This window comes from Labeo rohita, chromosome 19 (assembly GCF_022985175.1).
Source record: "Labeo rohita strain BAU-BD-2019 chromosome 19, IGBB_LRoh.1.0, whole genome shotgun sequence".
NCBI classification, from domain to species: Eukaryota; Metazoa; Chordata; class Actinopteri; order Cypriniformes; family Cyprinidae; genus Labeo; species Labeo rohita.
The window spans coordinates 3,868,778-3,887,194 of record NC_066887.1 but is presented as its reverse complement, the minus strand read 5'-3'; the positions used below and the strand labels follow the sequence as shown (position 1 = coordinate 3,887,194).

Genomic DNA, 18,417 nt, shown 5'->3' with positions numbered 1-18,417 from the left:
TTTTTAAGCAACTATATACTGAATAGCATGGCACTAACACACAAAGGTTGGTTTATTCAGTAGGACGTGCCCCAGGATAGAAATTGAGCCTTCTACAGATACAGAAAGGTATAGTTACATTAAATGCAGTGGTTTCAGTGCAGACTCAAGTTAGATTTAGATGTTGTAGTTACATTTCACAGCATTGTTGATGTGTTCTGATATTCTGCTAAACAGCTTTAGCACACTGAAAAACAAGATGACTTACATAAATAGAAGATTTTATAAACATCACAGTAGCTGTAGAATAGCTGAATCATCTTAGTATGTTAGTATGGTAGCTAGTTTGTAGATTGTAATTATGTTTAGTTTTAGTTAGTTTAGTACCAATCTCACATTGAAGAATATATTTTCAGTATACCCTTGTGAAAAAGAAGTACACTTTTGATAAATGTGCTTAGTACAAAAAGATAATGCATTAAAGGGCTCATATGACATTATTTTTATGTTTTCCTTTGTCTTTGGAGTGTTACATGCTGTTCGTGCAAATATAGGATCTGTAAAGTTGCAAAGATTAAAGTCTCAAACCCAAACAGATATTCTTTATGAAAGTTAAGACTCATCCACGCTTTCCTAAAACGGCTCATTCAGTCACTTTTATTTATACTTCTTTATCAACTTTTATTCTCGCTGTAGTATTGTTGCCGCTACTGCTATGTCGTGAAGGTGCTGTGAGTTTCATTGCAAAAGCAAAACAACTTTGTTTGGCCTTCCAAAAGAGGATTTACAACACAGTACAGAACAGTACAACCCAAATATTCATGTGTGTGTGACGCATTTTACGGAGGATTTTTTCCTGAACGTGGCCGGCTGTGCACAAAGGCTGTTTCTAGAAAGTGGGGCAATTGCAACTTTTGCAAGGACAGTCTGGCGCTTCTGACTCACAGCCTGCAAATATGCTTTCATATTTAAAGAATTTGACATTTAATTTTATATTAAGACAGTATAAGTCATTATAATTAGTAATAATGGATGCAACGAATGCTTGTTTATAATGGGTGTCAGTATTAAGAAGCCAACACAGAAGCTAATATATCAAATATGGTAAGATGCTTGAGGTGTTCGGCCAATCACAACGCACGGGATAGCTGGCCAATCAGAGCACACTGCGCTTTTCAGAACGATGAGCTGTGTAAACATCAATGCATTTCAGAAAGGCAGGGCAGAGAGGAGCAACAATAATGTACGGTGTGTGGAAAATAATGTGTTTTTTGAACCTTAAACTGCGTAAACACATTACGTTACACCAAATACAGAAAGCAATGCCATATGACCCCTTTAAAAATACTTAACTGTGAACTGAATTCAATGTTCTCAGACACTTAATTGCAAGTTAATTGCACTTAAATGAAAATGTATTATAGTTATAGTTTATATTAAATGCATTTTTTGGGTGTTTTATTTTCTACTTAAGGAAGACTGTAGTACATCTTTATATGCAATTTCATAATTACTTATATTGTCTTTGAAATATGGTTACAGTTACTGTTGAATGTACTGACAAGCATTTATGCTAAACTAAAATATAATTTTATGACACTTGAAATGTGTATATCCTGTATTTAAGTATTTTTGTAATTACACATTTGAAATGATAAAGGTGCAATTTAGTTCATTTAAAACATGACAAAAGATTATTAAAACATTATGATTTTAAATATACTTTAAAGTAAAACTTCTAGTTTGACATTATTACAAAGTGCACTTTTTAAAAGTCTACTTAAGTGTGTTAAGAAACAGATGATGAACAGTTTTGGGAGTAATGCATTACAAGTAACACAAGTTGCGTAATCAGATTCCTTTTTCAAGTAACTAGTAACTAGTAACACATTACTTTTAAATTTAACAACAAATGTATGTGATTTTGTGTGAAAGTGCCTTTCCGGATGCCAAAAAAAAAAAGACTTTTTGGTCTTTTGTTAAGGTAATGTAATGCATTACTTTCCATAAAAAGTAACTAAGTAATGCTATTAGTTACTTTTTAATGGAGTAACACAATATTGTAATGCATTACTTTTAAATGTAACTTACCCTAACATTGATCATAAATGTGTCTCTATTTAAGTATACTTAAAGGGATAGTTCACCCAAAAATGAACATTCTGTCATTAATTACTCACTCTCATGTCGTTACAAACCCATAAGGCGTTCATTCATCTTCAAAACACAAATTAAGATGTTTTTAATAAAATTTGAGAGCTTTCTGACCCTGCAAAGACAGCAATTCAACTACCACATTAGTGGTAGTAGACTACTGGTAATGGATTATTTTAATGATGTCCAGACTATCTTTCTGGGCTTTGAACGTGACAGTTGTGTGTTGCTGTCTAGGCAAGGTCAGAAAGCTCTTGAATTTCATCAGAAATATCTTAATTTGTGTTCCAAAGATGAACGAAGGTCTTACGGTTTTGAAACAACATAATTATTGACAGAATTTTCATTTTTGGGTGAAATATCCCTTTAAGTGTACTTTCATTTCATTAATATTATATTATCTGCAAGTAGTTTTTAAAAGTATACTTTTATGACTGGAAGTACACTACAAGTGCACATTCAATACTTTTTCACAAGGGTATATTGCATAATTAGGCTGTTTAGCAACTCCTGACAGCTATTAGAGCTGCTAAATTAGCATTTTATGTTCTTCTCTTATGCACCTCCATAGAGAGGACAATATCCCAGAGTTCCCGGCTAACCATGAGCACTATGAGGAAGATCTGAGGTAATAAAGCAGAATTTGTGCAAGTATTTCCATAGGTAGGAATAGAGTAGATTGTACGGGGCTTATAGTTGTGTCAGTATGAAATGTGTTCACTTGTTTTCTTTGCAGCAGCTTCCAGAAGCTTCTGTTTGTTTGTTTCATGTCAAATCGTTGGTTAACACTTGCTTTTGGTTGTTTCAGTTTGGTATTTCTCCTTCGTTTTATGATTTCCCTGAGCAGCCAATGTTGATACTCAAATGTTTGGTGTGCAAATTATTAGCCAAGCGACATCGTTTGACAGGAGCGACCTAACCGCTGAAATGCCCTGTGATCCCACGATGCACTGGGGCTGGGCTGAGCGTGGCTTTTTGACTAACGTTCTGCAGGTATAGCCGCAGCATGGTGGACAGACATGAGCATTACAGGTCCAGGTCAGCGGACCAGCGGCCCATGATGGAGCGACCGGTCTACACGCGCTCCCGCTCGTCCGAGCGGCCCGACTCCGGCTACATGAGATCCATGCCGTCCTTACCGTCAGGGAGATCCGCCCCTCCCTCTCCTGCCTTAACGAGGTGACCCGACCCATCACAACAAGCACTAAAGCGCTAAACGAACCCATGCCTTCTGCTTCCTGTCACCTGGAATGCCCCTCTCCACTTCCTCTTATTTTAACCCTGTGTAACGATGCTGTTTATGATTTGATCTTCATTTATAGAGTAGAGAGTAGTGATGATGGTTGCTACTAACGTCTTTTCATTTGGATTATAGACACACCTGTTATATCCTCTTGAGATATAATGGTGTGTATCTGGCATCGTACAGTTTCGTTTGACTTTTTATTATTATTTTTTTGTGTGTGTGTGTTACTAACATTATTTATTTGTTGTTTAACAGTTTATGCTTTGAGTTATGGGCTGTTATGAGTGCCGTGTGCTCATGCGTTCAGGCCTTTTCACTTTCCTTGCAGCTTTAGCCACCACCAGCACCTCTCCCGATGCTGATTCCATCACACCTTTTGAGACGCCATAACACCTTTTGACTTACGATTTGCCCCGCACATCATAAGTCAATAGGAAATGACATAAATGTGTCCGATTTGCGCATGAACTTTCACCGATGCGGTAGCTTTTTGGATGTGCCACAGTTGACTTTGAGATGTGAGCCACATGCACTGAAAGCTGAAGTGACACTAAGCTCAAAAGGTGCTTTACAGATCATTGTGTTTACTGTGGAGTTGATGTGCATTTTAAACGTATGTATTCAGTTTACGTGGCTAAAATGCACATGACTGTGACATATTTACCAAATGCATGCTCTTATATGGTCAGATATATTTTCTGACAAAATTATTCTGTTAAGAACATGCTAGGTCATATTTTACCACAAAATTAGAAGACAAAATAAGAAATTAATTTATAAACATACATTTAAGCCTGTTTTAGATTCAGTTCAAGGTTTTTTGCATTGTGATTTTCAGTAGGGTACAACGGGACTAAAGACACAGCTTAAAGGAGAGCTCAAAGATTTATAGATAATGTACTCACCCCCTTGTCATCCAAGATGTTCGTGTCTTTCTTTCTTCAGTCGTAAAGAAACTATGTTTTTTGAGGAAAACCTTTTAAGATTTTTCTCCATTTTTCTCAGAGTTTAAACTTTCAAAATGCAGTTTAAATGTGGCTTCAAACGATCACAAATGCGGTTGTAAACAATCCCAGCTGAGGAAGAAGGGTCTTATCTAGTGAAACGATCGGTTATTTTCATAAAAATAATACAATTTAAATACTTTTTAATCTCAAATGCCTGTCTTGTCTTGCTCTGCCAGAACTGTGTATTATGGCTCAAGACAGTTAGGGTATGTGGAAAAACTTCAATCGTATTTTCTCCCTCAACTTCAAAAATCATTTCAAAATCATCCTACATCGCTGCAGAAGTACCGACCCAGTCTTTGCAAAGTGAACATGCAAAGAAGATCAAACACCCTTAACAAAAAAAGGTAAAACAGCGATATAGGATGATTTTGAAGTTGAGGGAGAACATGAGATGGGAGTTTTTACACATACCCTAACTGACATGAACCGGAACAAAACAGAGTTCAGGCAGAGAAAGACAAGACGAGTGTTTGATATCAAAAAGTATATAAATTGTATTATTTTTATGAAAATAACCGATCGTTTCGCTAGATAAGACCCTTCTTCCTTGGCTGGGATAGTTTACAACCGCATTTGGGATGCTCACTAGCATGGGGTAAAAGGCAAACAGTATTGATAAAAATACTTTAGCTAAAAAAATGTTTATTTAACAATGTCTAAGTTAATACTTATTCAGAACAATCACTTGAGCAAAGTTTGTACTATTTTCTGCCTATTTTGAAAATTAAAATAATTATTTTTTGTTCAAGAAATATATTGCCATTAAATTTGTTAATATAAAAAAAATATATTTTTTTAAAATACAAAAACAACATCATTTTAAAAAGCAAAGATTCTGAAATCATTGAAGGAGATCCCATAATAATGTAATATAGCTGTACAGTAGAAACAACAAATGATATTTTATTATATGATATCATTAATATCATGTTTTTAAATATGATGATTTCATTAAACATGGTGATTATCTCTAAGATGGACATCCAACATAATATATGATATTTACCATCTGAATCTAACAATGTCATGTCAACAAATGGAAAAGTCAGCCTTCTATTAATTATGATGTAAATTATTGTGACTTTTAGCCCCAACAGCAGCGCTTTTTACCCCAAATACCATACTTTTACATATTCTTTTGTCATTTAAAAAACGGTTGCTTTAATTATCTGAAACAAAACTGAAAATCATTAAGAAGACATTTGTCCCAAAATAGATGCATCCATTTTAGCAATTCTCATTTGCTACTTAAATCTACATTTCAAAAAACATCAAATATTATATTAAGCAAGCACAGAATCAATTTTGCGCTGCCGACCGCGATCGCATCAAGGATTAGACAAATTTGCATGTGCACCTTGAAAAGCGAATGTTTCAGACAGCGCTACACCACAATTTTGTGCCATCTAGTGGTTTAGAGGAAAATAATATCAAAAAGGTGCCTTTTACCCCAGGGTGCCTTTAGCCCTGTTGCAACCTATGTGTCCAGACGGTTTAATGTGTAATTGTTTTAAATTTTGATTCAGACTCATTTCTGTTCTTATATAATTTTTTTTCTATAATATTACCATATAATTTTATATATTATGTGCAAAAAATATCAGCATAAATGAAAAGCAATGCAACAAACAAACACTAGTAATATATATATATATATATATATATATGTATATATACACACACACATATACATGTGTTAAGTTTTCTGGTGTTTTACTAGCATTACTGTAATTCAGTGATATGTATTTTTAAAAAAAAGTTTTTTTCACGCACATTAACATAAATGAAAAGCAATGCAACAAACACTAGTAAAACTTTACAATTTATATCTGTATAAATATATACTGTATAAAGTCTAAAATATGGTCATTTATTGATGATATGAAAAAAAAATCTTATTTATCTCTTTTGATATTGGAGTGAAATATGACTTGTCAGGTTTCATGAGATTCACCTACAAACTTATGTGGGTTGCTGTACAGCTCATGTTGATGTACCTGATCTACAGGAAATATTTTACCAAATGTTTTTACTTCCTTTGAATTTTTTACTAACCCCAGAAAAAAAAGAACTGTGCCAAATATTGACTTGTTTTGTTTAATAGACCAGAGTATGTGTCCCTTTTTATAGCATTGAAGGGGAATGTGTTTTTGACACTATTGTCTCGTTATTAAATGATGCTACTGCTAATGTAACCGTAGTAAGTAGGTTTGTTCGTATTAGTATCCTCTCACCAGCGTGTTTGGCCAGGTTTATGACTCGACCACCAACACTCCTTTAGATGTAATGTTTTACATTCATTCCTGACACATCATCTGTCCCGCAGGGCAAATATCCGTACCGGATCGGTCCAAACAAGTCCCACCAGCACGCCAGTTTCGAGTCGAAGAGGTCGGCAGCTACCGCAAGTCCCACCGAAGGGCTCTATGGACAGAAGTGAGTAGATCAACCAGGCTTCTTCCAAATTGCAGGGTTTGGGTCGAAAACGTGTGTAATTAGTCAGGTTTACGGTCACCAGAACAACTTTCCATTGGATAACTGAGAGAAATTAAACAAATAAGCTAAATAAATAACAACTATTGCATAATAGTTATCACAAAAAATCGCTTATGCATAAACTTTCTTGGCCTCAAAATCCAGGTACAGAATAAGAGTAAGATTATTCTCCTTTATATAACACAGCGTGGATTGTTTTGTTTCTCACCCTTTTTCCCAGAAGATGGCGAGGGCATTTCTGAGCCTTATGAAGGTCTGTAAGCACTAGCTTCTGTGTGTTTAGCCTCGTCTCAGTCTTTTTTATTACAGCTTTATCATCTCCTCTGTTTGACTCAACCTGTTAGCTCTGGTCTGTGAGCTTTACCTGTCATTGGTCTAGCTTCTACCGTTTGTTCAGTTGCGTAAACAGATATACTGTATTAGTTTGTGCTTCAGCCATGTTAGTGCAATCAGTAGTGCTGTACGTGTACCATTATAGCTGTGTGGTCTACTGTATGTACTTTGTCCATGTCTAGATTAATCTCTAAATCCACTACAGTGGATATCAAAAGTATGGAAGTCTGTATACGCCACAAAATAAAGTAGGTAACTGCAACTTTTTCTCACAATTCTGCCTTTATTTGTTGCAATTGTAGTTTTTATATTTCACAGTTATTACTGTTCTTTTTGGAATTTTTTTTTTAGAAACTTATGCATTGTAAATTCTGAGTAAAAAAAGACCAAGGGACAGTTTTACTAACAGCTTGCACCAGTGCAAACCGTCTTTTGGCGTTAAAATAGTACTGGCAGGTTTTACTAAAGACATGCAGTGAATAATTAGTAGTGAAAAGACGTGGACACAGGTATTTTTGCGCCTGACCTTATTGAATATGCATTTGTAGGAGTTTCCCTTTCAGACGCTAAATTTCTGGGAGGAGAGTATTCAAATGAATCACACAAAGTGTTTTACTAACGTTTGAACTCCTCAAATTACTGGCATTTGTGCCATTATTTAATGCCCCAAAAAAGCATGTCCTAAACTATTTTGAGCTTCAAATGGCTGCAATTGTTGTTGTTAGGAGGTTTTTCTAGGTGCTAGGTTTTTTCCACATGTATTAATTTATTTAGAATGCCAGAAGAACACATTGCATATCGTTTACCAAGCCATGTTAGTTTTTAATTTGCTTCAGGAAATAAAAGACTACTTGGATGCAACAATACTAGTCCATGGTTCAATACGTACGTTGGGTTTTAACCACAGTTTTCAGTTCGGTTCTGATATCTTGCCACTTCAATATATATATATATATATTTTTGCAACAAATTAACAAAATACTCCCATAAATCTCTGTGCACTGGAAAAAGCGTGTTTAGTATGTATCTGCTTAGTTTTTAATTTGAGAGAGGTATTATTTTTACGAATTCTACGCAAAATACAATGAGTTTCATTCATACTGGACGCCAGAGGGCGCCCTCGTGTAGAAAATCCACATATGCGTCAACGAAGTATTGCTGATGATGTTCCGTTCCAGCTTCTCTAATATGGATAAAGGCATCGCTATTGCTGAAACTGAATAAAAGCAAGATATAACGTTAAACGTTTTTGAATGATGAAATGTAAGGACAATAAACACTCGTCTGCAATAATATATGGTTTATCTGTGTTCTTTAAGCCATCTCGTGTATTTTCATAAGCCATTGCTAATCGACATACATAGAATATGAGTATAGAATTTATTGTCTGCCTCATTCTGATGAGAATCCACATCAGATCACATAAGGAAGTTATTTCAAACACTCGACTGATATTGTGAATTAAAAACAAGTTATAATGTTTTTATAACTTTTGTTTTTATAACTCTTGTTGGACAACAGGTTTAGAAAGGCTTATCATTGCATGTCATTAGAATGGAAGATGCTCTGCGTGTGTTGCTTTCTCAAATATAAGCGGGGAAGTGTTTCCTCATTTCAGCACGTGGAAATCACAGGCACACATACAGCAAATTCCTAGAGAAATAAAACAAGGAAGTTATTGAAATGCAAAACCAAAAAACCACAAATAACAAGCGCATATTGAACTGTGGATGTCGTACTGAAAGGTTTGATATTATATTGAGAATTGTGACATCCCTAACTTGGAACTCTCAACTAGGAGTCACGCATTACCAGGTCTATCAAAACTTATAGCAAACCTTAATTTTTTTTTGGCCTCCGGTTCTTTTCAACGTACTGTGGCTTCTTTATTTATTATTTATTTGCGACTGCGCTAATTTGCGCAGCGCTTGGTATATTGTGTTGGTCAATATGTAAATTTCTTGCGTCTCTGTTCTTAAATTTGTGTATGGTTAGTAAAGAAATTTCCCCTACCATCAGCGCTGTTTTGGAATTGTGTTCTCACGCTAATTTGCCCGTTTAGTAAAACTGGCCCAACTTAATTTAGTCAGAATTACGAAATTAAGTCAAAAACTTTAAATTATGTGAGAGAAAGAGAGAAAGTCCAAATTTCAAGAACAAAGAAGTCAGTTGCGAACTAGAATACAAACTTAGAATTGTGAGAAATAAAGTCAGAATTGCATGAAAATTCTGAAAATTAATTTAGTAGTTTGAAGAAAAATGTCAGAATTTTAACTGCAAAATACTGCAATAAATAAATAAAAATGGAAATTTCAAAAAAATAAAGTTGGAATTGTGTTACAGACTCAGTCCTGGGTGAGAAAGTCTAATTTGCAAAACATAAACTTTAAATTATGAAAAAAACTGAGAGAGAAACAGAATTGTGAGAAATGTACTCAGAATTTTGTATTATAAACTTGCAATTCTGAAACAAAAAAGTCCATATTCTGAGAATTAATTTAGTAGTTTGAGGGAAAAAAGTCACAATTTTAACTGCAAAATACTGCAAAAAAAAATTGCAAAATACAAATTTGGAATTTCACAAAATAAAGTCAGAATTGTGTTACAAACTATTATTTCTAAGAGAAAAGTCCAAATTGCAAGATATAAACTAGCAATTCTGAGATAAAAGTCTGAATTACGAAATGTTAACTCAGTATTATGAGATATAAATTGTAAGAAATAATGTCAGAATTGTGAGATAAAATATACTGATTTTTATTCTGTAGCGTAAACAGACTCCCATACAAATCTACATGCCTGTACTGAAATTTGTTGAGGTGAAAGCTGAAAGCAACTTATGTCAGATCTTATTGTTAGTAACTTTCTGACAGTGTTTAAGTTGTTGAATGACCATGAATTTATAGCAGAGGCTCAGCAACCTTAGAAGGGGTCATCATTGGCGTATGAGCAGCGTTGAGACATGAATATATGTTTATATAGTGTTTTAGAAATGGCAGTCCACTCCTAGCAGTCATCCTCTTTGTCACAGTGATAGTTGTAGTTTATTGGTTGGTTCTTTGACATTTTGGGTTGTTTTCTCTTTTGACTGGCTCAACTCATCAACCAATGACGCAGGAACAGGGGTGGTACCTCAGCCTCCTGCTCCGCCCCCTGTTCTTAACCAGCTTCCACAGACTGTGGCTGGTAAATTATTTTTAGGACACATTTGACTTAATATCAGTCAAATGCAAATATGATCTTGATATTTTAGCTTTACATCATAGTTTGTTGATAGACTATGTATAATACACTTCAGTGGATCTCAAAATTGTATTTGCATTTGAGGTTACTGTAGCATACTGTAGTTAGTATGTAGTGACCAAGTGGACTAAATTGGCATAGAAAACTATTTGAGCTTTTCTTTTCACATTTTTTCACATTCTCATCTTCATGTCTGATGGCATACTTCTGTCTTTCTTTCTTACTGTCATTTCTGTGTGAATATTGAAGCGGTAGGAGGGGCTTCACAACCCCCAGCCCCGCCCCCTCCACCTCCACCTCTACAAGCCACACAAGCAATGGCTGGTAATGCTGTTGTTACATAGCAAGCATAGCCATTTGATCCATTATATTTCTAAACAAATAAGAGAAAAAAAATGCTTTAGAGGAAATGTTATTTAGAAAAAAATAATATAGTTATAATTATTTATGTAGTATGTAGAAGTTTAGTTGAGCCGTGGCTGTTTGTTTCAGTAAATAGCACTAAAATACAATACAGTGGCACAAATTGTCTTGTTGCCGTGTCATTATTCATATTTTTAGTGATGCACCTAAATTAACATTTCTAGTCAAAGCCAAATTTGCTGTTTTTTTTGTAATTGTTTGTAAAACTTACAAGCAGCTTCTTAGTGAAAATAACTAGTGTGGGAATAAAAAACTTGTTTAAAAAATATTTTAATCTTGAATTTAATCTAATCTTATGAACGGTAGTGTGCATTGTCAGTCTTCTGTTAACGATATCTGTTAAAGTAGCCTTTAAATATTTAAGGCTTTTTTAATTTCGGTGCATCACTACTTTTCATAAATGTTCACCCATGTGATCCTCTTGTTCATTTTCTTATGTTTATTTTTTGTCTTTTTGTCCACAACTCTGTCTCTGCTAATCACGTGCCTTCATTGTCATCATCAAAGCTCATGTGGGGATGGAGCCTCCTGTTCCGGGCCCTGCCCCCATACCCCCTCCTGTACATGCCCATCCGCCTTCTTCAGTTGCCACTCCCCCACTCACACATGCCCCTCCCTCTCCAGCGCATGCTCCTCCGCCTCCAGCCAGTGTCCCTCCTCCTCCAGCTCCTCCCCCTGCTCCCTCCCCAGCTCCTCCTGCTGCTGCTGCTGCTGCTCCATCATCATCTTCACCGCTCGTCCAGCAGGCTTCTGTGCCAGGTGTGTCAATGCAAATAAGCTGAACACAAGGACACTGCCTATGTTTGGAATGGAATACTAGTGTACTACTTACTGCATTCTACTCCGTATACATATAGTACTACTTACTGCATACTACACATTATACACTTAGGGCATTATAAATACTAGTGTACTGGTTACTGAATACTACACATTATACACTTAGGGCATTATAAATACTAGTGTACTACTTACTGCATACTACACATTATACACTTAGGGCATTATAAATACTAGTGTACTGGTTACTGAATACTACACATTATACACTTAGGGCATTATAAATACTAGTGTACTGCTTACTGCATACTACACATTATACACTTAGGGCATTATAAATACTAGTGTACTGGTTACTGAATACTACACATTATACACTTCAGGCCCTATAAATACTAGTGTACTGCTTACTGCATACTATAGAGTAAACACTTAGGGACATTTAAATACTGCATACTACACGCTATACAATTAAGGCCCTATAAATACTGCTTAGTGTACACTGAGGGCCTTATAAATACTAGTGCACTGCATACTGCACATTATACACTGAGGGCTACTCTACTGCATACTGCATAGAACTTTCATAAACATTTATAAAACTTTAAAATGTAACAATAATAATTAAACGCTTTTTTTCTATAAATTGTGTTGTAATTTATTTAAAACAGATTCTATGTTTTATGATTAATTCAAATTTATTATCAAAAACTGGTAATCAGTTGAATGGAACCAAACCAAATAGCATCATGCATGCTTGAGTATGTGCAGCAGATAGAGACACTCAAAACATGCACACTTCTGCTTCATGCACACTTTTGCCATTTTATATTCACAGATTCTAGTCCATTTTGTGATTTAATTAAGTGTACAGACTTTTGATTTACTAATTCAAACTTTGCAGTGACAATTCTGCATTATACAGTAAATTCCATGACTTGATTCTGTGATTCTGTGCATTTTCTGCATTGCAGAAATCATAGGGCTGTATGCAGTGTATACTGCCTGCAATTATTTAAATGTTACTGTATGTCAATCAGTAGTATGCTAGAATGTGCATACTGCACAAATACAGTAGAAAGTGTAGTATGCTGTTCTAAACATAGTCTTGAGTGCCTGTTACTTTAGACAATTTGTTTATCTTACAGCAATATTTCTTTTTCATTTCTTTTTTTTTCTTGTTTTACTAGTGTTGGTAACATCTCGTGCGTGTGTGTGTTTGTGTTTTAGCATGCTTAGAGTGTGTCTGTGTGTTTGTGGAAAACACTGATTATTCAACTCACCCTCTGTTTATGTGTGTGCCGTTTCCCACACAAGAATCCGAGGAAAAGCCTGTAGCTCCCCCACCTGTCAATGGGAGGAAAGGCAAGTGTGTGTGAGCGTGTGAATCTCTCTGTAGTGTTTTACTGTGTGTTTGTGCTGGAGAGATTTAGTGTAAGTAGATGTTGAATATGACGGCTGTCATGCGATATATGGTGTATTTATGCTATGATTGTGCTGGTGATGTCATCAAGTATTTTGGTACTGAAAATATTTAGGTGATATTCTTTATATATTCTTTATATGCTTTATATATTTAGGTTTTACACAAGCTGAGCTATTGTTCAAGTTTTGTTGGATTATTTAGGAATTTAGTTAAGTATAGTTATGTTTTTGAAACCACTGTACACACATGTAAACTCCTTCATTCACCTGTAGATGGCTCAATAGCACTCCTTTTTTAAAAAAAAAACAGGCTTAAAAAGTCAACTTTTTTGGACTGTTTTTAATGCTCTATAAGTGTAATTTGTGTATCATTTTAAATTGAACATGCTTAAATGTACCGTATAAAGTATGTGCACTCTGCAGGCCTGAACTATGCACATCTAATTAACAGCTTTGTTAAGCAGGAGCATTGATTGTTTCTCCTTGTGTTGTAACTTCAGAGGTGACATGGGAGGACCAGCAGAAGAAAGCTCCTGGTATGGCACAACCTGTGCTCTTCATCGGCCCTTAGTAGACTAGATCAATCCTAGTGTGCTTCTGAGGGATCTAGATTTCAGCTCTTCTTCTGCTTTGTCGCTTTCTGCTTTTGCTCTTGTTGCTGCTGTGTTATTTCTTATGAATGAACCTCCTGTAATTATGACTCTATATCGTTTGACTACTGAAGTACACTTAAACGTACACTGTAAAAACAAACAAACAAAAAAAACAATTTGTTGAGTCAACTTAAAATAATTTGTTACCCTGCTGCCTTAAAATTTTAAGTTCCATCAATTCAAATACGTTTAGTCAACTTGAAATGTTGTACTAAATGACAACTTAGATATTTGAGTTGACTAAACAAAAAATTTGCTTAGTTAAACTTTGAAGCTGGGCTTGTTACACAGCTGCCTTAAACTTTTAAGTTGAATCAACTCAAATATCTAAGTTGTCACATAGTACAACTTAACATTTCAAGGTGACTAAACTTTTTTTAGTTGACTCAACAAATGTTTTTAGTGTACACTTTTTAGTGTACACTTTAAAAAAATACTGGGTTGTTTAACCCAACAAATATGGACTAACCCAACTTTTGGGTTAAAAATTTGATTTGAAATATTTAACCCAACAGTTGGGTTAGTCCGTACTTGACCCAAAGTTGGGCTGAAACAACCCAGCATTTTTGAACATCATGTAGTTGTTTCCAGCAGTTCACAATATTATCATGAATAGTATAATACTTTAGCATTAGAAAAGATTTTATTTTCATAACACTCAAGGTGCAGCTAATTTAACAGGGTGTACCGAAGTAGCCTGTCTCTCGTCATTCATGTATAAAATGGGTGATTATTATTAGAATCATCAGCACAATGTTTCTGTTTTTCATAGTTCAGTTTGTCTCATCTAAATGAAGGTTCAAGTAAAGATGTCGAATTGAACTGCTAATTTCTCTTTGGTGTCACTATGGCAACTTGAGGCAGAAGGTCACATTTGTAGTCATTTATATGATCACAGTTCTCACTGATGTTTTTAGTCTGTCATTTTGATACTATATGAGACACAAAACTGTACAGTTTTAATTTTAGGCATTATTATTACTTATAAATGATGTAAAGATGAAAAACAGAACAATAGAATAAACTACATTAATTAGTACATTTACAGCACTTGTAAAAGATGAAAAGCTACTGAACTGATAATGGTCTTTTTGTTGTGTTATAAGATCTTTAATTGTGCTTTTCAAATGATACTTATAAAATAGTTTAAAAGAAAGTGGAATTGAGGCAATAGTGAATCATTATGAATGCACTGTAGACATTATAAATTGTAGCATTGCTTGTAGTATGTAGTGTGTAAAATGGGGAATCAGTGGTGGTCCGTGTTTGAGATTTACGTAGTTCATTAGCCTTTGCGTAGTATGCATCAGTTCTTTGTTTTGATTTACATCTTTTAGAGGATATTTTTGGTGTTGGATTTCTCAGATGTGTTTTACAGCATGTTATGAGTGATGAGTTTCTGAATGAAATTCATCTAAACTCTGTGTGTGTGAGAGTGTGTGTCCATCACAGTGTGTGTCATGTGTCTGTCTAAACTGTCTTGTTTTCCTCTCATCCACACATCAGCTGTAGTGTCAGAGTCAACAGTGTCAGAGAATGGAGATGCAGGTATTGTATACAGACTGACTTTGTGTAACATTATCATAAAGCCCTTCAAAACAACCTTTGGAGACGTGTGTGTGTGTGTGTGCTGGAATAAACAGTGTGTGTGATTGGGTAGTATTGCTAAAAGAGTTTAAAACATTGCAAAACTAGTTAGACCAGCTTACTTAGCTAGACTGGTTAACTTGCATAACCAGGACCAAGTCTTACTGGTTAAGTTAGTGAAGCAGTCTAGTGGAGACAACAGCTCCACGTCTAAGATCAGCATCCAAAGTGTTATTCTACTCAAAAAGAAGTATAATTCAAGTTTATTTTATTAAGTATACTTAAGTAAAGTTCAAGTATATTTTATGTAGTATACAAATATCAGTGGACTAGTAGTGTATTTGTAAAGGTACTATTTTAACACTCACTTTCTAGTATATAAAATATACTTTTGAGTATACTTTGAAGTATATTTCCAGTAAACTACTAGTTTAGTAGTTTTATACTGCAAGTATACTCATACGTTTTCTTTAAGTGCACTTTACATCATAGTTTAAGTATACTACTGTGTCCCTATTTAGGTATTAATTTGTATATATTTTGTTATGAATATCTGAACATATAAAACATCAAAAGAAAGAACAGGGTATCTGCTTGTAAACAAAAACATTTTATTTTAGCTTCATGCATTCTTTTTTATAAACACTTGAATGTGGGTAATTTGCATAAATAACAATAAAAAATAAATAAATAAACATTTTGAACAAAAAGCTGAAAAAAGACTATGCATTGGATTCAGAATGATAATCAAAATTTGTATTATTATTTTTCATTTTCATTATTACCTCTTCATTAGTTGACATTTTATTCCAGTTTGATGCTGTTTTATGTCTGATGATTGTGTTAGATTACATGTGGAAACATCTGTTGTTTTGGTTTCTTCTTTGCTTGTGTTTGGATATTCTGTACAGTAGATGTGTAATAGCGCCCCCTACCATATAACAATGAAAACATGGATTCTTGGAGCTCAAATATATATTTAGACTTTTTCTAAGTATAAGTCAAGTATACTTAAATCTCATTTAAAGTACATTTCTGAGAAGTACATAAAGCACATTTCTAAGAAGTGCATGAAAAGTAAACTGAATGTATATTTTACTATTTTTAGTTTAAAAGAAGTATACTAATAGCACACTTGAATAAACTTCTTTTTTCGTAATGTATCTTCCAAGCTTCTTAGATTTGTAGTAATTCATTGCATTAATGTTTATATAGTTTAAAATGTATGTAATTCAGTGAGTTTTCTCCAAACATCAAATTTAAAGTATTAATGAGTTACGAAATATGGGTTTGCTGTGTTGATTGCTGAATGCCATCGAATACATGTGATAAAAGCTCAAAAGCATGCAATTTTCTCTTAATCAATTCTTTGGAGACTCTGTGAACTTATTATATGTGTGGCTTTTTGTCCATTGCTATGTTACAAACTCATGTGTGTTAGCTTTGAGATTAAATGTAAGTGTACTAAAAGTTAACAAAGTAAAAGTTTAGCAGATATACAATACAGGGTATTAAAATTAAGTCTCTTAGTCTTGCAGAATCAATAATGGCTGTTCAGTCTGCTGTTTAAGCATGTGTGACGCAAAACCAATTCATGAGGTCTTTGAATGATTATTTATTTATCTGTTTATTTGGGTTGACTGGATCAGATACAGGCTGAAAAATGCTGTCCATGTAACTTTGTTACGTCAGCTGTGTGTCGCTTTGGAGTTTGCTGATGTGTATTTTATGTAACAAGCAACAAATTCAAATACTATGTTTGACTGTGATGAGTTTCAGTACATCTAACCCTTGTTTGTCTTTCCACACAGGCACTTTGAAGGATCCATCAAGGGTATGTTTCTTTCTCTTATTGCTTGAGTTTATTTTTTCCTCAATGTGTTCTGTCTGTCCACAGTAAAGCAATGGTAGTTTCCTCAGTATTTGGGAATAAAGGAGCTTTTCTTCATGTGGAGAGGAGAAATCTCAGCCAATGGATCTTTTGCTGCTTAAAGAATTAGTTCACTTCCAGAACAAAAATTTAAAAATGTACTCACCCCCTTGTCACCCAAGATGTTCACGTCTTTCTTTCTTCAGTTGTAAAGAAATTATGTTTTTTTAGGAAAACATTTCAGGAATTATCTCCATATAGTGGACTTCAATGGTGCCTGCGAGTTTGAACTTCCAAAATGTACTTCAAAATCGCCCTACATCATTGTTTTACCTTGTTTTGTAAAGGGCTTTTGATCTTCTTTGCATGTTCACTTTGTAAACACTGGGTCTGTACTTCTACAGCGATATAGGACGATTTTGAAGTTGGAGGAGAAAATGAGATGGGAGTTTTTCGACATACCCTAACTGTATTGAACCGGAGTGCACAGAGTACGCATGCGCATCGTAGAGCTAGACGAGCATTTGAGGTTAAAAAGTATATAAATTGTAATTTTTTTTAGAAAATAACCAATCATTTTGCAAGAGAAGTCCCTTATTCATTAGCTGGAATCGTTTAGAGCCCATTGAAGCTGCATTTAAACTGCATTTTGAAAGTTCAAACTCGCAGGCACTATAGAAATGGAGAGAAATCCTGAAATGTTTTCCTCAAAATACAGTTTTAGCAAAAAGTTTTTTTTTTTCCTAACTTAAATAAGACATTAAGCTATTTTTTTCCATTATTCAAGTATTCCACAATATGTGAAATGAGTTTTGGACCAATGATATTTTGCAGTGGGCAGAGCTTTTTAGCGCAACATGACACAAGTGCGCACACACAAGCGACCAACAAAATGGCTTATCCTGCAGTGTTCGTTTGCCATTAGTCAGACCAAAAACTCTCCGATTAGCATTAAGGATTTACTGTTTGTTGCTTTGTGTTGGACCTTGTTCTCACACAAGCTGTTTCTCGTTGTTACATAAAGCGTCAAGTAGCTGTCAAACCCATGTTCCTGATACGCCGCTGAAATACAGCATCAGTGTTGAGTTTACTATAAGAGAAGATGAGCGTTGTGAATCCTGTAGTTACATAACAACTGATCTCCTTCCTGTTCTCTGTTCTCTTTTGATTAACTGTATAAGTTATATAAAAGCTGTTTTTTGACAGCAGAGAGCTGTG

At 34.7% G+C, this 18,417-nt stretch overlaps 1 protein-coding gene across 1 annotated transcript in view; it reads left to right on the top strand.

The window, feature by feature from the left end:
* Positions 1–18,417, top strand: part of rims2b (regulating synaptic membrane exocytosis 2b) — a 186,354-nt gene that overhangs the window by 135,489 nt on the left and 32,448 nt on the right. Inside the window, exons 26-33 of the mRNA XM_051137658.1 lie at positions 64–108; positions 2,705–2,761; positions 6,716–6,825; positions 11,509–11,643; positions 12,982–13,029; positions 13,590–13,625; positions 15,249–15,290; positions 17,141–17,163. Of these exons, the coding sequence (XP_050993615.1) occupies positions 64–108; positions 2,705–2,761; positions 6,716–6,825; positions 11,509–11,643; positions 12,982–13,029; positions 13,590–13,625; positions 15,249–15,290; positions 17,141–17,163 (496 nt within the window). The remainder of the gene's footprint in view (positions 1–63; positions 109–2,704; positions 2,762–6,715; positions 6,826–11,508; positions 11,644–12,981; positions 13,030–13,589; positions 13,626–15,248; positions 15,291–17,140; positions 17,164–18,417) is intronic.